The sequence below is a fragment of the Oncorhynchus nerka genome, linkage group LG20 (assembly GCF_034236695.1).
Source record: "Oncorhynchus nerka isolate Pitt River linkage group LG20, Oner_Uvic_2.0, whole genome shotgun sequence".
In the NCBI taxonomy this organism is placed as follows: Eukaryota; Metazoa; Chordata; class Actinopteri; order Salmoniformes; family Salmonidae; genus Oncorhynchus; species Oncorhynchus nerka.
In genome coordinates, this window is record NC_088415.1 from 74774193 (window position 1) to 74797170 (window position 22978).

Here is a 22978-nt window from a genome sequence, read left to right on the forward strand (position 1 = left end):
CACCACCATACGAGAGAGAATACCATAGAGAATAAAGATGAAGCACCAACCTGTTAATTCAATAAACAACAGGAAACCCTATTTTCATCATTTTATTTTCCACTAATTTGGTTTGAGCACATTTTGACCAAAATCTAGCCAGAAAATCATGAATTGACTATCCTTCAGCATTAGATGAGAACTGATCAACAGGCATGAAGTTACATGAAGTTAACTTCATTGGGTCTGGTGGCTCCTGTAGGGCTTAAGTGGGCCCATAGTCCCACTGGGGAGACTTCCAATGCAATCACACAGGAAATCAATGGAGAAAATTTAAGAGTTGAATCGAAACAGAAATTGCTGATGACAAACAGTCAGGGTGGGTCCCAAATGGCACCCACTTCCTTATATAGTGCACTACTTTTAACCAGGGCCCATAGGGCTCTTATCAAAAGTAGTACACTATAGGGAATAGAGTGCCATTTGGGATGCAGACTTGTTGCTACTGATGAGGATTATGCGAAAGGGAACCAAGGATTGGCCTGCTTGGGGGGAGTAGTTTGGAGCTGGAAAATGTGTTTTTATACACTAATGTTGTATGGTCAAAACAGACAAGCATACAGGGATTTAGGAAGACCTCAAAATGTAATGTATTTGGTACTTTTATGGTCGGCATGCGACTTCTCTCAGAAAACACAAAAGGCTGAGCTGCTGCTGATGATAACCATGGTGATGTAACGTTACGACAAGATTTGCAATGTCATGTCACAAATTCCCTTTGTACATCAACATCATGCATGTTTACAGAGTCACACGGATTACAATAAATTAGCTTAAACAGGTATACATTAAATTCCCTTTTTTTGTAGAGCAGCATGGAAGATTTGTCACAAAACAAGACAAAAAAAAAAATAATAATGATATTTTGGCCTTACCCAGGCCTCCTTGAATACTCTATAATGTTTCATATGTAGGTGTTAGTCAGCGCCCTAAGACTAACCACTAAGCTAACCGCTAAGGCTTTCTCCACATCAATAAGGAGAAGATAAGTTAGGTAGATAAACCACATTACTCTTTCTTAAAGAGCCAGGTAATTAGATTTGACATTTTGACAGCATTATGAGATCTATGCTAAACCACTGAACTGCGAAAAGACGAGAAAAAAATACAACCAATAGTCTTTGTAATAATCAGCAGAATTGGGGTCTCATTTCAACTCCTGTATTAACCAGTGATCAGAAATGACTCATGGTTCATAGTGGATGAGGTGATTGAGATTCAAGGCAAGGTTAGGACAAGAGGCTACCAGAGATAGGAAGTGAATAAGAATAGGTTTAAAGTGGGAAAACGGTGTTGGATACACCATATTCAAAACCACAACAGCTCTACAGAGCTGTCTGCATAAGTGAGGAACTGACAGAAGAAAAGCTGGTTTGATAGATGTATGTGAAAAATATCAGAATGATCACAATTTCTTGACTTTTTGAAAGGGGTCATTCCATCAATTAGCATACAAACTTAGTCATTCACCGAAGGGAAACTGCCTTTATAACTTATTGAACTGTGTGTGACCTCAGTGACAAAGACTTATTTCTATGTCAACACAAATCACATCTCAGATATTACACTCAGCCAGTGAATGTGTAACTAGCTATTGTCACGGAAGACAATGCATGTACTCCTCTTCATAGAAAACATAAGAGACTCAGTTTAATGGTTAATAATGCACAATCAGTCAAACCATTTGGCGCTTTAAAAATATATAACATTCAAAGTGGAGACAGTTTATAGACAACACATGCATTCTATTCTGGATTTTTTGAGGGACTCTTAAATTAATGATATATAGCTACTGATTCTTGAAGAATATAACTTAAACACGCCTCATGAGCATACTTGTTTTACTCCACTGTTTGTTAACAACAACATGCATATCTACAGCAGCCATCTGAGGCTGATAAGGGTTGGGTTTCAGATAAACAGCAGGGTGGTGTGTGTCTGTGTTTCTTTCTGCTTTTTAGTGTCAGTGGTCCTCAGCTGGTATCCTCCTGCTTAAAGTGCTAATTACGCTGCTGGCTGGCCTGACCCTGACCTCCAGCCCATAGAGAAGGCCGGTTCTCACGGCCGGGACGCACCACTGGAAGTGGCCTTTGGGCCTGCCACTCCACAACATTGTAGTGCGCATGAATAGGCCTGACAATGAGGGTCATCACCCCGCTGCCCACCATCTTGACATCCCCCCTGACAATGGCCCTCGCCTGGCCCTGGGTGCCTCACAATGGTCGGGTACGCGTGACAGAAGCTCCACTCCAGGGCTCTTTACACAGCAGGTCAGGGCCATACAGGGCTGCATCCCAAATGGTACCGTATTCCCTATATATTGTGCACTACTTTTGAACAGGGCCCATAGTGCTAGTCCTATGGGCCTTGGTCAAAAGTAGTGCATAATATATAGAGAATAGGGTGCAATTTGGGATGAAGATGCTGCTGCACCTCTTTGTCAGACAGCAAGCACCCTCCTCCACCATGGCCCTGCTGGCTGGCTCTTTATCGATCAAGTATTGTTCATATGAAGGAGAAGAATGATAAGGCTGACTTCTTTGTCCAGCCGGTCCAAGGATGTGTCCTAAATTCCCAATATAGTGCACTACTTTTGACCAGGGCATTGGTCAAAAGGGTCTCAAACTGCTTAAAAAATGGGCACACAGATTTCTCCAATGCATCTGGAAGAATCTGTAAAATTATGATAAAAGTATGGCCTTGTATTGCATAATGTCTCAGAAAAACAACAGAAAATGGGGATATTGAAATCATCTCTGCCCATATTCTTGTTGAATATGACAAATGATGCTTTAAATACAGCAGCTCACCCACAGTACTGCATTTGAGGTAAGAGGTATTTCATTTTGAAGTGCGGTTCTGTCAACTGTTAGCATTAATATCAATCAAGGCTCATCCATGACCTCTCAAAACAACTTAGTCGCAGCACTGGAAATGAGAAACGAGGGAGCGAACAAGAAAAATAGCACTTTCGAAACAGGTGGGTGAAGTAGCCATTACATAATCACATCATCAAGAGTGTGGACTGTGGAGTTCAATTATCAAAGCTGTCATCAATAAGGGAAAAAAACAAGGTTTAGCTATTCATGTAACTTGTGTGTGTGTGTGTGTCTGTGAGTGTGCATGTGTCGGTGATTTGGAGGAGGTAGTCTCAGCCAGGCCCCAGCCAGGGGTCATTTTGAGAATCTAGCCAGGTCCCTCCCAGGGAATGACATTCCATTTATATTGCTATTCCCTTTACAGTGCACACTACTTTTGACCAGAGCTAAAATGTCCTATACAATAATGGTAAGAATGTAATATTTATCTAAGACAATCAGGAAAAACATTACCTTCTCATTTTATATCCATATTTTCCTGGTACCTGTTGAAGCAGCCTTGTACGTTTGTCAGTAATACTAACCACGCACAGCTCAAATACAGCTAATCTTTCTAATTTCCATGGAATCTTTGACAACACATATCTGTACTTAATTCACCATAGAGGAATGTGATTGGTGCATAGCACAGAGGTCAAAGCTACAGCAGATTACACTGAAGGGAGGCTTCCTAAGAACGCTTAATGGACGTCATTCTGACTTTAGTCTTCTTCCCAATGACACACATCTCCATTACCAGTGGCCTTTACAGAGAGCTTTCAATATGAACCAATCAAAACTGTGAACTATACTATAAAAAAAGAAACGTCTCTTTTTCAGGACCCTGTCTTTCAAAGATAATTCGTAAAAATCCCCAAAACTTCACAGATCTTCATTGTAAAGGGTTTAAACACTGTTTCTCATGCTTGTTCAATGAACCATAAACAATTAATGAACATGCACCTGTGGAACAGTCGTTAAGACACTAAGAGCTTACAGACGGTAGGCAATTAAGGTCACAGTTATGAAAACTTAGGACACTGAAGAGGCCTTTCTACTGACTCTGAAAAACACCAAAAGAAAGATGCCCAGGGTGCCTGCTCATCTGCGTGAACGTGCTTTAGGCATGCTGCAAGGAGGCATGAGGACTGCAGATGTGGCCAGGGAAATAAATTGCAATGTCAGTACTGTGAGTCGCCTAACACAGCGCTACGTGGCGACAGGACGGACAGCTGATCATCCTCGCAGTGGCAGAACACGTGTAACAACAGCTGCACAGGATCGGTACATCTGAACATCACACCTGTCGGACAGGTACAGTATGGTAACAACAACTGTCTGAGTTACACCAGGAACGCACAATCCCTCCATCAGTGCTCAGACTGTCCGCAATAGGCTGAGAGAGGCTGGATTGAGGGCTTGTAGGCCTGTTGTAAGGCAGGTCCTCACCAGACATCATCGTCGCCGTCGCTGAACCAGACAGGACTGGCAAAAAGTGCTCTTCTCTGACGAGTCGCGGTTTTGTCTCACCAGGGGATATGGTCGGATTTCTGTTTATCGTCGAAGTAATGAGCGTTACACCGAGGCCTGTACTCTGGAGCAAGATCGAATTGGAGGTGGAGGGTCCGTCGTGGTCTGGGGCGGTGTGGCACTTCATCATCGGACTGAGCCTGTTGTCATTGCAGGCAATCTCAATGCTATGCGTTACTAGGAAGACATCCTTCTCCCTCATGTGGTACCCTTCCTGCAGGCTCATCCTGACATGACCCTCCAGCATGACAATGCCACCAGCTATACTGCTCATTCTGTGCGTGATTTCCTGCAAGACAGGAATGTCAGTGTTCTGCCATGGCCAGCGAAGAGCCCAGATCTCAATCCCATTGAGCACGTCTGGGACCTGTTAGATCGGAGGGTGAGGGCTAGGGCCATTCCCCCCAGAAATGTCCAGGAACTTGCAGGTGGCATAGTGGAAGAGTGGGGTAACATCTCACAGCAAGAACTGACAAATCTGGTGCTGTCCATGAGGAGGAGATGCACTGCAGTACTTAATGCAGCTGGTGGCCACACCAGATACTGACTGTTACTTTTGATTTGACCCCCCCTTTGTTCAGGGACACATTATTCAATTTCTGTTAGTCACATGTCTGTGGAACTTGTTCAGTTTATGTCTCAGTTGTTGAGTCTTGTTATGATCATACAAATATTTACACATGCTAAGTTTGCTGAAAATAAACGCAGTTTACAGTGAGAGGACGTTTCTTGTTTTGCTGAGTTTATTTCTGAGAGTAAACAACTTAAACGTTGTGATATCTGATAAAAGGTCAAATGTTAATTTCAGATCCAACATGCTCCACTAAAGCACAAGAAATGTCTTTTTTTTGGTAAAGTCATATATGAAGAGCTTATTTCCAAATGCTTTATCCAACAATTTTTCACATTTGTGTTTTTTCATGAGAAATGATTGCTTATTGGTACCTTTATGTGTGTGTAAAAAATATTACTGTCCTCAGATTATTTATTAATAGATTTTAGATGTGTATAACAATTGGTTTTGTTGCAAAACTCTATATATCAATTGTTCAGCTGGAATGGAATGTTCGCACCCTATACAATTAAATTCAACACATCATAAATCTAGCCTCGTGCTATAGTGCTTGATGATTAGAGTTGGGCCTTGTCCCAAATGACACCATATTCCCTATTGTGCACTACTTTTGACCACAGCCCAGATGAGATCTCATATTATTTTACAGATCATTTCTTTTGTATATAACGATGTTACAAATGTAGGGCTTCCGAGTGGCGCAGCGGTCTAAGGCACTGCATCTCAGTGCAAGATGCGTCACTACAGTCCCTGGTATGAATCCAAGCTGTATCACATCAGGCTGTGATTGGGAGTCCCATAGGGCCATCAGTGTTTGGCTGGGGTAGGCCGACATTGTAAAGAAGAATTTGTTCTTAACTGAATTGGTAGTTAAATAAAAAAAATAAAGGTGTTACTATTTTCTATGGAGGTGGAGGGTCCGTCGTGGTCTGTTAGGCGGATATATATTTGTTTTGCAACAAAATGTGATTGTTTGTCTCTCTGAAATGAAACTATCTAGTGATAGGTTTCAAATCAATACATTTCTGTCTTTTAACACCAATCTCTTTTATACGTTTTTTAAACAAAAAAGCTTATTTACCAACATTTCTGAAATTGTATGTATAGCATTTTGGAATGGAATTCTTCATACATTAAATCACATTTATCTATCAGAAATGCTCTGACCTACCTGCTACATTGGCCACATCTGCGGTGCTGATGTTCTGGGCATTAGGTCGCACTCTGAAGGTCACAGCTGGGCCTACCACTCTGTAAAAAAATACATGAATAAAACACACACACAGACAGACGAGACACCCAAACACAAGCAGGAATGTATTTTTCATGGTGGTGAAGCATTATTTTTCTACCCTCCTGCCTTAAAAAAGCATCTCAGGCCATTAAAGCAGAGCCCTACACACACGGTGCTTGAATATTATTTCACCTCTGGCTTCCCCGCCTGTTAGATTCCCTGTAGCCACAGGAGCCGCCGGATACCCTCGTGAATCTCAATGTGACCCCCCGCCTGTTAGATTCCCTGTAGCCACAGGAGCCGCCGGATATCCTCGTGAATCTCAATGTGCCCCCCCGCCTGTTAGATTCCCTGTAGCCACAGGAGCCGCCGGATATCCTCGTGAATCTCAATGTGCCCCCCCGCCTGTTAGATTCCCTGTAGCCACAGGTGCCGCCGGATATCCTCGTGAATCTCAATGTGCCCCCCCGCCTGTTAGATTCCCTGTAGCCACAGGAGCCGCCGGATACCCTCGTGAATCTCAATGTGCCCCCTGTTAGATTCCCTGTAGCCACAGGAGCCGCCGGATACCCTCGTGAATCTCAATGTGACCCCCGCCTGTTAGATTCCCTGTAGCCACAGGAGCCGCCGGATACCCTCGTGAATCTCAATGTGCCCCCCTGTTAGATTCCCTGTAGCCACAGGAGCCGCCGGATACCCTCGTGAATCTCAATGTGCCCCCCTGTTAGATTCCCTGTAGCCACAGGAGCCGCCGGATACCCTCGTGAATCTCAATGTGCCCCCCCTGTAGCCACAGCCTGTTAGATTCCCTGTTAGCCACAGGGTGCCGCCGGATATCCTCGTGAATCTCAATGTGCCCCCGCCTGTTAGATTCCCTGTAGCCACAGGTGACGCCGGATACCCTCGTGAATCTCAATGTGCCGCCCCGCCTGTTAGATTCCCTGTAGCCACAGGAGCCGCCGGATATCCTCGTGAATCTCAATGTGCCCCCGCCTGTTAGATTCCCTGTAGCCACAGGTGCCGCCGGATATCCTCGTGAATCTCAATGTGCCCCCCCGCCTGTTAGATTCCCTGTAGCCACAGGTGCCGCCGGATATCCTCGTGAATCTCAATGTGCCCCCCCGCCTGTTAGATTCCCTGTAGCCACAGGAGCCGCCGGATACCCTCTTCAATCTCAATGTGCCTCCAGGCATTTTACAAACAACAAATGACAAGGACGGGGGTTTTGGTCTACAATGAGATACACATACCCAATGCTTGTCCCTTCACCGACAGTCATAGGGACAATTTCTGATGTACAGAGCTTTATGAATTTTGTGCGTAATGAAAAGTGCTGTACAAATAATATTTCCCCTCACAATGTCTTCCCAAAGAGCAAAACTAGGGTGGACACTGGCCAGGTACTATATTGAGCTTAAAATGGCTCAAAGTGATGAATTAGGGCATGGGTGAACCACACTGAACAAAAACAGGTAATGGCAACATATCGAATATAAAATGCTGGAGATTTTATTGAACAGAAAGTGCTTTGCTGTATGTTGAAGTCAAAGACTTCAGCCAGGAGGTTAAGATCTCTAGCAATGTGTGGAGAGTACCTCAACCAGCAGCCAGCCATTCAACCTTAATATTATATTTACCTCCGTAAAGCTCTAGATGTATAGATGTATCACATATATTAGGAGATAGATCAACCTGCCATAGAGGTCTATTAGCGGTTGAAGAGGAATATCACTCATTGTGACTTTATAACAAATTGATATGTTTCCTGACCTACGCCACAGCCATCCAATGAACGTTTTTCAAAATTCAACACAGCAAAAGTAAAAAATGACTGTGGTTTTCAAACTGAAGCTCATGCTTTTCTTTAGCACAGTATTACTCCACTGTCGAAGCGAAACACTCAATATTAGTCTGTTAGAACACAAATATAATCATGATTTTTGACTAGCCAGTTACTGTACATTACAACATCAAGTATCGGAATGTCAAACTGTCATTGTTCATCAACCATCATAATCTATGATACTACTGTGAAAGTAAATGAGTTCATGTCTGTTCAGTATTATATAGACCACATTACAAGCAGCCAGCATAGATGCATCTCCCCACCTAGTGGTTTTTCTGTGAAATGAGCTGAAGTCAGACATTACGTCACCCCATGTCTTTTCAAATTGGAGTCTGACCGAAGTCAGTAATGGTTACACAACAACTATTATTCAGAGGGAACTAATGCTAGATGGTTCTGAAGCAAACCACCCACATTGACACATCAAAACTAACGTCTCTGCTTTCAACCGCTCAGGCCTGACATGATCAATTCCAGATATTATGAGACGATTCTGGCAGAGTCTCCTCTGTCAGTCATAATAAATAATACTGGATATTATGATTGATTAACTTGTGTGTGTAATGTTTGGCCTTGTGTCTTGCATACTGTGTTAGTATTACACGAACATTGAATTACCCTGTTTGTATGCATCTATATTTTCCTTCAATATGAAAAACATGATAGACACTCATTTCAAAGCCCTACAGGACTAAGTCATGCTTACACAAATGAGTCAACATGAAGGGAGAAAGGAGCCATGCTGGGAGGGCCATTCTCCCAGGCTCCTAGGTGGAGTCGTGGTCTAGGAGTGGCAGCGGTTAGCTGCAAGGAGCAGGAAATAAAAGAAGCGTGGCGGCCTCGACAAATTGTCCAGACTGCGCCCCCTGTTGGGCCGGCTCGGAGCTCTAACAAAGGGCCCCGGCTCTCTCCCACCCAATCTATCACTCTCCCATACCAACGCCCTTTCAGCTCCAGAAAGGGATAAAGACAAAAGGTACATTAGTCCGGCCCTGTAGGGCCACCCATGAGCAGTGTAAACCGCCCTAGTGCCGTGAGGTGCTTCAGAAACAATGTCATTTTCAGAACCTTACAAACAGGGTCACATGATACAGAGGCGACCAATCGCTACTTGTACCGCCAACAATCAAGCGTAGTAGTTAGAAAGACACAAAGGGGGCCTGCCAGCCCATACAACACTCTCTTTCTCATGCCTGTCATCAGCATGTTACGTCACCATTGCATTTATGGCGGTAAATTGTTGCTGCATACATACTGCTACGCTTATTAAGTATAGCAGTGTATGTTCATTTGATGAATGAATGCATTACAATGACCACAATGTCAGACTTGAGCATAAGTCATGAAGAATGTGGTCCATTGTAAAGCTGTGTGTAGTCGTGGGGTACAGGGCATGACGGTTGGGGAAATAAACATATGACAGGTTATGGCATCATGTTTCTATAGAACGTGGATATGATTTTCTCGTTGATGTTATTTTGAATGTCATCTTTGAATAATGTGCTTCGGTGCAATATCTAGCTGTGCATTTGTATGTCAAATGTGTGTAGAGTAGCTGTTGGTGAGAGTATTTGAAAGAGATGCCACTGAACACACAGACCATCACAGTATGTCAGTAGATTCTCATTTCTGTTGTGGATGGCTTTAAAAGCCTCATTGCATGTGTGTGTGTGTGTGTGTATGTGTGTATGTGTGTGTGTGCGCGAGTGTGTGGTGTTCAAAGTCAGATACCTGCGTAGAAAAACATAACGATTTTGGATAAAGAGAGGGAGGTTCATGAAAAGTTCATTCTCGTTAATAAATGATTGCAGCCACGGCTCTAAAGTATATGGCGCCTCATGTCAATAATGTGCATGAGCAAGATTCCCATCTTCACCCTCCAGCTCGAATGTTTACAGAATAAGACAAGTGTCTCTGGATATCTTATTTCTCACTAAGGGTGCATTTCTTAGGCTTTCAACCTGTTAGACGGTTTAAATGATTTGAGTGTTCCTGTTTTATTATATTGATTTATTTTTGGCAATAAAAGTTTTTAAGCACCTGAGGTAACGTTTGACATGACATGGTGCACTTGCCACCTAAAACATAGCTGTTTGGTTTTAGGTATTTTTCTACAGTATATTGTATAAACTCTCTCCACGCACTGCTCTGCACTTCAGTCTGCATTATTCAGTGGATGTATTCCTATCTACAGTGCATTTCTACAAGTTGTTATGTTACAGCCTTGTTCTTAAATGGATTAAATAAAATAAATAAAATTATCAATCTTTACACAATACACAATACTCTATAATGACAAATTGAAAACAGGTTTATAGACATTTTTGCAAATTTATTAAAAATAAAAAACAGAAATACTTTATTTACATAAGTATTCAGACCCTTTGCTATGATACACAAAATTGAGCTCAAGTGCAGCTTGTTTCCATTGATCATCCTTGAGATGTTTCTACAACTTGATTGGAGTCCACCTGTGGTAAATTCAATTGATTGGACATTATTTGGAAAGGTACACACCTGTCTATATGAGGTCCCACAGTTGACAGTGCATGTCAGAGAAAATAACAAGCCATGAGGTCGAAGGAATTGTCTGTAGAGCTCCGAGACAATATTGTGTCTAGGCACAGATCTGGGGAAGGGTACCAAAAATGTCTCCAGCATTAAAGGTCCCCAAGAAGACAGAAGCTCCATCATTCTTAAATGGAAAAAGTTTGGAACCACCAAGATTCTTCCTAGAGCTGCCCGCCCAGCCAACCTGAGCAATCGGGGGAGAAGTGCCTTGGTCAGGGAGGTGACCAAGAACCCAATGGTCACTGTGACAGAGCTCCCAGAGTTCCTCTGAGGAGATAGGAGAACCTTCCAGAAGGACAACCATTCCTGCAGCACTCCACCAATCAGGCCTTTATGGTAGAGTGGCAAAACGGAAGCCACTCCTCAGTAAAAGGCACATGACAGCCCGCTTGGAGTTTGCCAAAAGACACCTAATCGACTCTGACCATGAGAAACAAGAGCCTCTTGTCTGTTAAAACCAAGATTGAACTCTTTGGCCTGAATGCCAAGTGTCACATCTGGAGGAAACCTGGCACCATCCCTAATGTGAAGCAAGGAGGTGGCAGCATCATGCTGTGGGGATGTTTTTCAGCGACAGGGACTGGGAGAATGGTACAGTGAGATCCTTGATAAAAACCTGCTCCAGAGCGCTCAGGAGCTCAGACTGGGGCTAAGTGGCTTTGGGAGAAGTCTCTGACTGTCCTTGAGTGGCCCATCTTGAGACTGGACTTGAACCTGATCGAACATCTCTGGAGAGACCTGAAAATAGCTGTGCAGTGACACTCCCCATCCAACCTGACAGAGCTTGAAAATATGTGCTTTTCTTTCAAAAACAAGGACAATTTTTATCCTTTAAAATAACATCAAATTGATCATAACATCAAATTGATCAGAAATACAGTGTAGACATTGTTAATGTTGTAAATTACTATTGTAGCTGGAAACGGCTGATTTTTAATGGAATATCTACATAGGCGTACAGAGGCCCATTATCAGCAACCATCACTCCTGTGTTCCAATGGCACGTTGTGTTAGCTAATCCAAGTTTATCATTTTAAAAGGCTAATTGATCATTAGAAAAGCCTTTTGCAATTATGTTAGCACAGCTGAAAACTGTTGTCCTGATTAAAGAAGCCATAAAACTGGCCTTCTTTAGACTAGTTGAGTATCTGGAGCATCAGCATTTGTGGGTTCAATTACAGGCTCAAAATGGCCAGAAACAAAGACCTTCCTTCTGAAACTCGTCAGTCTTTTCTTGTTCTAACAAATTAAGGCTATTTCATGCGAGAAATTGCCAAGAAACTGAAGATCTCGTACAACGCTGTGTACTACTCCCTTCACAGAACAGCTCAAACTGGCTCTAACCAGAATAGAAAAGGGAGTGGGAGGCCCGGTGCACGTACCTGTTTTTTGTAATACATTTTCAAAAATAAAAAATAAATGTTGGGGTATTGTGTGTATATTTATGAGGAATAAAACCAATGGAATCCATTTTAGAATAAGGCTGTAACGTAACAAAATGTGGAAAAAGTCAAGGGGTCTCAATACTTTCAGAATACACTGTACCTGCTACAGGGAATTAGTATTTAAAGATGACAATTTTAGACGCTGCACTGAATCGTATAAGCTTTCTGAGGGAAATCTAGTCATGCCTTTTAAGCATGCAGCCAAAAATGAATAGAGTTACATAAAAAGGTTAAATACATACAGGAGTGGTGTTGACTCTGTTGGTTGGGTATGTACTGGTTGGGTCTGTACTGGTTGGGTCTGTACTGCTTGGGTCTGTACTGGTTGACTCTGTTGGTTGGGTCTGTACTGGTTGGGTCTGTACTGGTTGACTCTGTTGGTTGGGTCTGTACTGGTTGGGTCTGTACTGGTTGACTCTGTTGGTTGGGTCTGTACTGGTTGACTCTGTTGGTTGGGTCTGTACTGGTTGACTCTGTTGGTTGGGTCTGTACTGGTTGGGTCTGTACTGGTTGGGTCTGTACTGGTTGGGTCTGTACTGGTTGACTCTGTTGGTTGGGTCTGTACTGGTTGACTCTGTTGGTTGGGTCTGTACTGGTTGGGTCTGTACTGGTTGGGTCTATACTGGTTGGGTCTGTACTTGTTGGGTCTGTACTGGTTGGGTCTGTACTGGTTGACTCTGTTGGTTGGGTCTGTACTGGTTGGGTCTGTACTGGTTGACTCTGTTGGTTGGGTCTGTACTGGTTGACTCTGTTGGTTGGGTCTGTACTGGTTGGGTCTGTACTGGTTGACTCTTTTGGTTGGGTCTGTACTGGCTGGGTCTGTACTGGTTGGGTCTGTACTGGTTGGGTCTGTACTGGTTGACTCTGTTGGTTGGGTCTGTACTGGTTGACTCTGTTGGTTGGGTCTGTACTGGTTGGGTCTGTACTGGTTGACTCTGTTGGTTGGGTCTGTACTGGCTGGGTCTGTACTGGTTGGGTCTGTACTGGTTGGGTCTGTACTGGTTGGGTCTGTACTGGTTGGGTCTGTACTGGTTGACTCTGTTGGTTGGGTCTGTACTGGTTGGGTCTGTACTGGTTGACTGTACTGTTGGTTGGGTCTGTACTGGTTGACTGGTTGGGTCTGTTGGTTGACTCTGTTGTTGGGTCTGTACTGGTTGACTCTGTTGGGGTCTGTACTGGTCTGTACTGGTTGGGTCTGTACTTTGGTTGGGTCTGTACTGGTTGGGTCTGTACTGGTTGACTCTGTTGGTTGGGTCTGTACTGGTTGACTCTGTTGGTTGGGTCTGTACTGGTTGGTTGTCTGTTGGGGTTGTACTGGTTGGGTCTATACTGGTTGGGTCTGTACTGTTGACTCTGTTGGGTCTGTACTGGTTGGGTCTGTACTGGTTGGGTCTGTACTGGTTGACTCTGTTGGTTGGGTCTGTACTGGTTGGGTCTGTACTGGTTGTTGTTTGTATTGAGTGTGTGAAAAATTTGAAAAAAATTCACCACCAAAAATACGTACGAGAGCTCCAGGAAGTCAGTCATCTGCAGCTTGGCACGTCGTGTCAGAATCTCCATCAAGTGGAGGCCCTCATCAGTCTGCAATGCGCTGTGGAGAGAAAAATAGAGTTCATCAATACTGGCCTTTCTCCTTAAGGTCCCCACAGAGTTGATACCTAAGCCTGTTAAGTGTGGGTGAGCGCTCCCACACATTACATTCCTGTCACACACAGAAGAGAGGAATGGGGACATGAGTGGGGAGACAGGCACGGAGGTCAGGGGGATGGAGGGAGGGAGGGGAGTAGAGGAGGGGGGGAGTGAGGGCCAAAGACAAGAGAGCCAGATAGGTAGTTGAGGGAGAGGGAGACAGAGTGAGGACATGAGTGGGGAGACAGGCACGGAGGTCAGGGGGATGGAGGGAGGGAGGGGGAGGAGAGGAGGGAGGGGGGAAGGGCCAAAGACAAGAGAGCCAGATAGGTAGTTGAGGGAGAGGGAGACAGAGAGTGAGGACATAAGGCGGGGGTGAGGTGTGAGAGCTGGGAGCAGGAGTTCCCTCTGGCATGATGAATCACCTGTGTGCGCCGAACGTGTTCCAAAATGGCACCCTATTCGATATCTAGTGTAATACTTTTTACCAGAGCCCTGGTCAAAAGTAATGCACTATATAGGGAACAGGGTGCAATTTGATACACAGGCCCTCTCTCAGACTACAGGCCAGACAGGGAGGTTCAGATGGGATGGTGAGGAGGTGTAATGGTGTAGCCACACCACAGTGGTTCAGTTCAGCCCTGCCTATAGCTTATAGGGTCGGAGTCCCAAATGACACCCTATACCCTACTATACATAGTAGTACACTACTTTTGACCAGGGCCATTAGGAGTACCTGCTACCAGGCTACTGTGCGTACCGTATAGCAGTACATGTCTCAGTTTTCCTCAATTATATTTCCTCCTGTTGGTGGTGATAAGCCATACCGTTTAGAGCTATAAACCATACTGTCTTCGTTTATCACATAACAGGAGTATGGAGATTAAAGCAAGAATTCTAGAGACATTATATACATATACACACAGAACCCACAGCCCCCTGTGGAGAGAGGAGGTACTGCAGACCTGATAATTATGGAGCAGTGAAAGGATGTGGGCTCCAGTACAGGGTGGCCTGATGGACTGTGGGTTCTGTGCCCTGGAGAAGGGCTTGAACCTGAACACCATCACATCATGATCTAATATTTACTGAATGATACGCATGTAAGATGTTTATTATACATGCATATCATATACCACACTGGGGTATGGTCTTGATAAATTGAAATAAAATTGCAAATACAAAAAAAATGAATGATAAACATTGTATTGAGTCCAGTATTAAAACATATAAAATAATATATGGTAATAAATTCAAATATACAGTATGTCAAACAGCGTGAGTACTATATACATTTTTGAAAACATCACGGAATTACTTTCCCAAAAGTGACACAAAACACTTTGTTAAAATGAGGAATGAGAAATGCCAATGTTTTATTTTCCAAATGCTTCCTTGGAAATGCAGGGCACCGCGAGGTTGGATAGGGGGCAGGAGTGGAGTAATGAGAACGTCTCTGTTGGCAGACACAGGATCACAGCAGGCATCTGGTTGTCTAGCATCTAAAACACATTTCTGTTCCCATTTGTAATGGTTGGTTTGTACAGCAACTTCAGCTATGCTTATTCAAAACAAAAACAAAAAGACCATCAAAAGTATAAACAGAACTGCACGAATGGAGCCAAATTGTTGCTACTGATCAAACTTACCCAAATCGTCGCTGTCTGATGAAAACATCTCCAAAACAGAAACTTTTCAGGAAATTACCATATTCGAACAAACATACATTTATGATGAGACTTTAGAAGCTATTTTGAATACATGTCCTTGGTCCTAGAGTCATGACATGTTCAGAGTACATCGAGGGGAGTTACTGCTTTCATTAAATGTCATGTAAAAAAATATAGAAGTTTTCATCAGACAGAAACGCAACATGTTGACACCTGTAAATTCACCACAGATGACCCTGGACTAAAAAAAGACTCCTTTGTACGGTACTAAATGCAATTCCATAAAGACAAACTGTAGAACATTGATTGATTAGCTGTGGTTGCCTCATTCATTGTTTATGACAGGCACTACTCACTCAGTGTCGGTGATGACATAACCGTAGTCATCATCGGTCTTCTTCGTGTCCACAGCAGCTTTGACATCTAGCTGCAGCTCCTGGACGTTCCCTTTCTTCTTATGGGGCTCCTGGTAGACCACCTTGGCAGCCGGAGGATCTATTGCCTGGATCCAGCTCTCCACGGCAGCCACCTCCTCCATGTCCGTCGAGTGGGTCGACTTCTTCTGCACCGCCACCTTGATTTGATCCGATTTATTTGACCATTGTAAAAACACAATTCAACCACACATGTGGATACAATGCATTTAAAGAAATTGAGGACAAAACAAAAAAGTTGAACAACAAAAATGTATATAGTATGTATAAACTGGAAGTAGAAACCTAAGTGTTGTCCATTAGTTTACTCTGATTAGGGGAGGGATGGTAAGGTTCGGGAAAAAAAAAAAAATATGTAGATATATTTAAAAAATGTTTTATATATATGGAGAATTGGAAATTATGCAGATAATTACATTGATGGAAGCCACAATCGATCTGCAATATTGAAGCTGGTCTAACTCTGTGCTTAGTCCCTTACTCATTGTGGTCCTCACCTCAGCCTGAGTGGTCCTGCTGTGTACGTTCTCCAGACCAACACCTCTCCCCTCACCCAGCCCTGCACCCACACCAGCCCGGGCTGGGGACTCTCTCTGGGCTGGGGACTCAATCTTATCCAGGTACACCAGCAGCTTGCCAAATAAGCTGCCGGCGTCTTGGGGCTGAAATAACACAGAACAATGTCACGGTGATCTAGCTACAGATGGTGATCTAGCTATGACCTGATCCCAGGTCATGGTGATCCCAGGCCATGGTGATCCCAGGTCATGGTGATCCCAGGTCATGGTGATACCAGGACATGGTGATCCCAAGTCATGGTGATCCCAAGTCATGGTGATCCCAGGCCATGGTGATACCAGGCCATGGTGATCCCAAGTCATGGTGATCCCAGGTCATGGTGATCCCAGGTCATGGTGATACCAGGACATGGTGATCCCAAGTCATGGTGATCCCAAGTCATGGTGATCCCAGGCCATGGTGATCCCAAGTCATGGTGATCCCAGGCCATGGTGATCCCAAGTCATGGTGATCCCAGGCCATGGTGATCTCAAGTCATGGTGATCCCAAGTCATGGTGATCCCAGGCCATGGTGATCCCAGGCCATGGTGATCCCAAGTCATGGTGATCCCAGGACATGGTGATCCCAAGTCATGGTGATCCCAGGCCATGGTGATCCCAAGTCATGGTGATCCCAGGTCATGGTGATCCCAGGTCATGGTGATACCAGGACATGGTGATCCCAAGTCATGGTGATCCCAGGCCATGGTGATCCCAAGTCATGGTGATCCCAGGCCATGGTGATCCCAGGCCATGGTGATCCCAAGTCATGGTGATCCCAAGTCATGGTGCTCCCAAGTCATGGTGATCCCAGGACATGGTGATCCCAAGTCATGGTGATCCCAGGCCATGGTGATCCTAGGCCATGGTGATCCCAAGTCATGGTGATCCCAGGTCATGGTGATACCAGGACATGGTGATCCCAAGTCATGGTGATCCCATGTCATGGTGATCCCAGGTCATGGTGATCCCAGGTCATGGTGATACCAGGACATGGTGATCCCAAGTCATGGTGATCCCAGGCCATGGTGATCCCAAGTCATGGTGATCCCAGGCCATGGTGATCCCAGGCCATGGTGATCCCAAGTCATGGTGATCCCAAGTCATGGTGATCCCAGGCCATGGTGATCCCAGGCCATGGTGATCCCAAGTCATGGTGATCCCAGGACATGGTGATCCCAAGTCATGGTGATCCCAGGCCATGGTGATCCCAAGTCATGGTGATCCCAGGCCATGGTGATCCCAAGTCATGGTGATCCCAGGTCATGGTGATCCCAGGCCATGGTGATCCCAAGTCATGGTGATCCCAAGTCATGGTGATCCCAGGACATGGTGATCCCAAGTCATGGTGATCCCAGGCCATGGTGATCCCAAGTCATGGTGATCCCAGGCCATGGTGATCCCAAGTCAAGGTGATCCCAAGAGAACAAATAAGAATCAAATAATAATTGCACTATGGCTTTTTCTCATCTTGATTATGATGAGACAAATATTTTCTTATAGTACTTGTGTACTGAATAAAGGAACTGTTTTGATAGAGGGGAAGAGGCTATTTGCTTCTCTCATCAAAGTCTAAGAATACATGGAGCGATAGGATACAAGTCAATAACCATAATCTGAAAGATAGGACTGCAAATTGACAGCATCAACTTTCTCTGTTGAAAAATAAGTCAATACAACACTTGAAAAGCTTTTAATCAGTTTTAAAAATCTACTTCTTCTCTAAGTTGTGTATACCAACTGGTTTACTGTCTACATTGCAGATGTAACATCAAATTACTAAACTCCTTTTGAAAAACATCTTATCTGGATGATTGATACCCTACACACAGTATAAAATTACCATTTAGAATGTAAGTCTTCCGTTTGACATTTTACACTCAGCTGTCAAACCATTTATCTCTTTAAGAGTCCAAATGTGGTACCTTGTCATTGGAGTCTGCTGGCTCTCGGTCTCCCTCCATTTGTCGCTCTGTCAGGAAATTAAACAGAATTACTATGTTTACTGACAACAAGAATAATATTAAGCAGAAAGCACACCAACTTAACATATCTCAAATAACATGCAGATACAGTATACTCTCCCTTTCACCGTTTTCAGCTGATACTTTTTGCTAGTAAGTCTGACTGCATTCAAAATGAACAGAACAGCCAATCTGAACCAGTCACCCTGAAGTTTGCATCGATAGACAAGCAGCAGATAAAGGGGTTTGAGAGAACTATGGGATAATACTACAGATGGAGGGCTCCTCCCAGTCGGTCAGGGTTAAGTACCTTGGACCACAGCCTCCTCTACTGGAGTGCTCTCCGCTGTTTTCTCTGTGGTGGATGGAGGGACACTCTCCTCCTTCTCCTCCTGTTCCCCAGGCCCTTCTCCTCCAGGCCCCTCATTCCCTTCCTCCCCCAGGTCTCTGGGTCCTGCTCTGGACTGGGCTTGGGTATGTTCTTGATCCACTACCTGCATTTACATGTATTATTTTATCAACAAGGTAGCTAGGTGAGGCAACCACATATCACATTCATTCCAAGTAAAACCTTCCTCAGAAATCAGCTAAATCAGTGAAATCAAGTAAGAAAGGTGTGAGCATTACAGTAAGAAAGGTGTGAGCATTACAGTAAGAAAGGTGTGAGCATTACAGTAAGAAAGGTGTGAGCATTACAGTAAGAAAGACAAGTATCAAGACGTTATTGTTTATTCTACCTGCAGGGCGTCAGTGATCAGCGTAGAGAGTTGGTCCAGGTCTTTAGGACTCAGGTCGTCCACGTCCACGTCGTGTCTGCCCACGTTCTTCAGAACCTTCTGGATGAACACCTCTGTGGAGGAGAGGAAGAGAAGTGGGGATAAGAGGAGGAGAGAAGAGGGATTCGAGAGAAGGGTTATAACTATGGTAGAGTACCTACAGTATATCAATGGTTGTGTCTCAAATGGAGGTATATTCCCTATAACGCACTACTATAGACCAGGGTGCTGGTATCGTGGTATATCGTTTTAGTGCATCTCTGAGAGATGTTCCATCGAAAACATTTCCTGTTTTCATGTGTGTCTCAGCTATTGCCGTTCAAGCAGGCAGAAATACTAAATGCACGACACCGGCAGTGACGATTAGCGTTTTGAAAGTTCTATATCATGATTGCTGACATGCAACACATTTTGGGACTGTATCAACAGTGGAATAATAAACCATATTTTGAGTGGATTATCCCTTTAACAACTAATAGCATGCTGTACCATTATTTCCAGTGGATGCATACATGACTACTAATGGTGATCATCTGTTCACAGTGAAATAATGAGGAACAACTTGTACAGTAAAAGAGGAAGAAAGCATTTTTAATGAGGCACATACCATCCACTGTACTGAGGGGGTCCTTGGGAGCAGAGGGTTGGCTGGCTCCAGCTGTCTGGAGGAGTAGAAGTCTGTCCAGGTTAGGTGTTTGAGATTGAGAGGTCTTTTTAGGCCCAGTACTGTCTATACTGTTGCTGTAGGAGGGGCGTAGGCGAAGGGAGGGCAGGACCGGGCCCTTGGTGGACACCCCGGTCTGAGATGGTACCTGCCCAGACAGGTAGTGTCTGAGAGCAGCCACAAGGAGGTCTCCATCCCCCGCAGAAGATCTGTCCTGGTAGGGAGGCTGGAAGGACGTCAGTGGGGAGAAGTTTGCCTCTCCCTGGGACTTGGGCCAGTAGTAGTCAGAGGAGACCCCAGATGGGTAACGGTCACTCTGCAAGATAATAAATAAACACATTATAAGTGTATTATAAGGCATCATAAATTACATTCTAAAGCATAATACACATACTTCATAGAAAGCGTTACCAAATAATATATAATGATAATATATACCATTCAGCAGACCCTTTTATCCAAAGTGACTTAAAGTCATGCATGCATAAATTGTAAGTATGGGTGGTCCCGGGAATCAAACCCACTATCCTGGTATTGAAAGTGCCGTGACCAAATAAATCAAACGTGTTCGTCTTTACTTAGTGCTTCACTTAAATCCCCAGGTAATACACCAGCATCAAATGAAAGGTTAATTGATAATGTTAACAGTAAAATAAGCCTATATGATCTACTATTGAAGTATAGTATAGGGATGCGCCAACAACATTCCAATGTCCATCCATCTCCCGTACGTTTGTCTTAAACAAAAGGCAACTCCCCCTTGTTTGCCATCAACCCTATCCTTCATAAATAAAGGGGTACCCTTCCCAACCCCTCAATGCCTGGCCCTCAGCAGGGGTTTGGCCCTCTCATTCAGCTAGGCCATGTTGGTCACCCCCCTGAACAGAAATGACACAGAGCCCATCATGTGGACATTATTAATTAAGGAAGTGAACTCCTGAACCCTCGGTGGGCATTATCTCCCTCATAATAATCCAGCAGGAAACTATCCCTGTGAATGGTCAACCAACAGCCATTCATTCACCAACCTTCAGAAGTGTTTAGATAATGATACAGAGTACTAAAGAGGATCCACAGCTCCCGCTGTGTCAGTTTGTGTGTGTGTGTGTGTGTCTATGTGTGTACATTAGTGTGTTTGTGAGTGTGTGTGTGTGTCTATGTGTGTACATTAGTGTGTTTGTGTGTGTCTATGTGTGTACATTAGCGTGTTTGTGAGTGTGTGTGTGCGTGTGTCTGTGTGTACATTAGTGTGTTTGTGAGTGTGTGTGTACATGAGTGTGTGTGTGTGTGTGTGTGTGTGTGTATATAGAGATGTCCATGCATGTAGAAGTAAAACATGGTCCAGCAGCTCATCGCAGGCTAAAGCAGGTGCAAGGAGGGGTCTGGAGGGGCCTGAGGATGGTCAGTGGCCCCCAGGGGCCCTCACCTTACTGGGGCTCTTGGGTCTGGCGGGGGAGGCGGCCTGGGGAAGGAGGCCCAGACGCTGCAGGTAGTTCTGGAGGTTTCTACTGAGCTCCACCTCCACTGGCTTGATCCTCCGGTGTCCTAAGTCCATAGCCTGGGTAGAGGGCCTGGCCCAGACAAGCAAAGTTAGAGAGTAAGAATGAGTGGTGTGGCTGAGTGCGACAGAGACAACGAGAACTAGATAGAGAAAGAGAGAGACAGAAAGAGACACATGATGACACAGAAAGAGAGAGAGAAAGAGAGAATGAGAGAACGAGAGAGAGACAGAAAGAGACACATGAAGACACAGACAGATAACGTGGACTATCCATAGATAGACTAGACCATTCAGACCTAAACCAGTGGTGGGCAGGGCAGATACTGTAGCTCATCAGTTATCTCATTGCATGTGCCCTCCTGGAGTCTGAAGCATAAATCAATGTCCTATTGAGGTCTGCACTATATGTTTGTTTGTGTGTGTGTGTGTGTGTGTGTGTGTGTGTGTGTGTGTGTGTGTGTGTGTATACGTACGTGCATGCCTGACTGTCTGCGTCTGTAGGTGTGTGTCCGTGTCACAGGAGGTTGGTGGCACCTTAATTGGGGAGGACGGGCTCCTGGTAATGGCTGGAGCGGAATAAGTGGAATGGTATCAAATACATGGTTCCCATGTGTTTGATGCCATTCCATTTGCTCTGTTCCAGCCATTATTGTGAGCCGCCCTCCCCTCAGCAGCCACCACTGGTCCATGTGTGAATGCACATGTGTAATGGATTGTGCTGCCTGCCAGAACAGTGACCTGGATTTGCTGCTGCTGTAGACAGGGGGGCTGGAGTCCTGTAGGCGTCTGTAGGGGATCTTCCTCAGCTTAGACAGCTCCTTGGACAGGATCTGCTGGGCAGTCTCATCCTCCCAGGTCAACCCTGGATCATAACACATTAACAGGAATAACACTCAGAATGTCAGACTCGAACCAGCTAATATAAATATCTTGAGCATGTATTTCATTATGTGACAAACAATGGAAGGAAGAAAAAACAGGTTAGTCTGAGGTGTCTGATAATAAATGTTATATCCTCCCAGTTCAACCCAGCACACAACACATCAAAAGGAACACTCACAATGTATAGAATGACTAGAACAAATGAAGAGTTTCTTTCCAAAACGCTACACTACATATCCATTTTCAGAAATGTTGGTAAATTAGCTTTGTTTAAACAACAATTCTTGGATACATAGCATTTAGCAGAAAAACACATTTTAATACACACCTAAATCTATTAATTGAAAATCCCAAAACAGTCATATTTTACACAGACATGAAGGTACCCATAAGAAATCATTTCTGGTGGATAGTGTTTTGGAAATAAACTCTTCCAGTGGTTGAACATGTACTATATATTGCATCATGTGACTAATATCAAAGGGAAACAGAGAAAGAGGTGTTTAAAAATGTTATCCCTGGCGGATAAGGTCAAAGTTCACTAAGATGCAGAGGGGAATGCATATGTGGCTCTCATCATGTAGACTTTAGTCTTGTACACCTACTAACATGCTGAGAGAATACTGCAGGATGAGAATGACTTTAGGGTGTGTCTCAAAAGGAAACCTATTCCCTTTAGGGCTCTTGCCAAAAGTAATGCACTATCAAGGTAATATGGTGCCATTTGGGACACAACCCTAAGTCCTTCTCATCCTGTAATATTCTTTCATCATGTTAGTAGGTGTACAAGGCTAAAGGCGACA

General features: G+C 44.2%; 1 protein-coding gene across 2 annotated transcripts in view; it reads right to left on the bottom strand.

Moving 5' to 3' along the window:
* LOC115103131 (receptor-type tyrosine-protein phosphatase N2-like) overlaps nt 1-22978 on the bottom strand; it is a 156556-nt gene that overhangs the window by 92056 nt on the left and 41522 nt on the right. For both annotated transcript variants that reach the window (XM_029623808.2, XM_029623805.2), the window contains exons 4-13: nt 22032-22155; nt 21219-21363; nt 19736-20108; nt 19090-19202; nt 18663-18846; nt 18314-18360; nt 16328-16492; nt 15753-15970; nt 13602-13688; nt 6173-6252 (exon numbers count right to left, since the gene is read on the bottom strand). In XM_029623808.2, the coding sequence (XP_029479668.1) occupies nt 6173-6252; nt 13602-13688; nt 15753-15970; nt 16328-16492; nt 18314-18360; nt 18663-18846; nt 19090-19202; nt 19736-20108; nt 21219-21363; nt 22032-22155 (1536 nt within the window). The remainder of the gene's footprint in view (nt 1-6172; nt 6253-13601; nt 13689-15752; nt 15971-16327; nt 16493-18313; nt 18361-18662; nt 18847-19089; nt 19203-19735; nt 20109-21218; nt 21364-22031; nt 22156-22978) is intronic.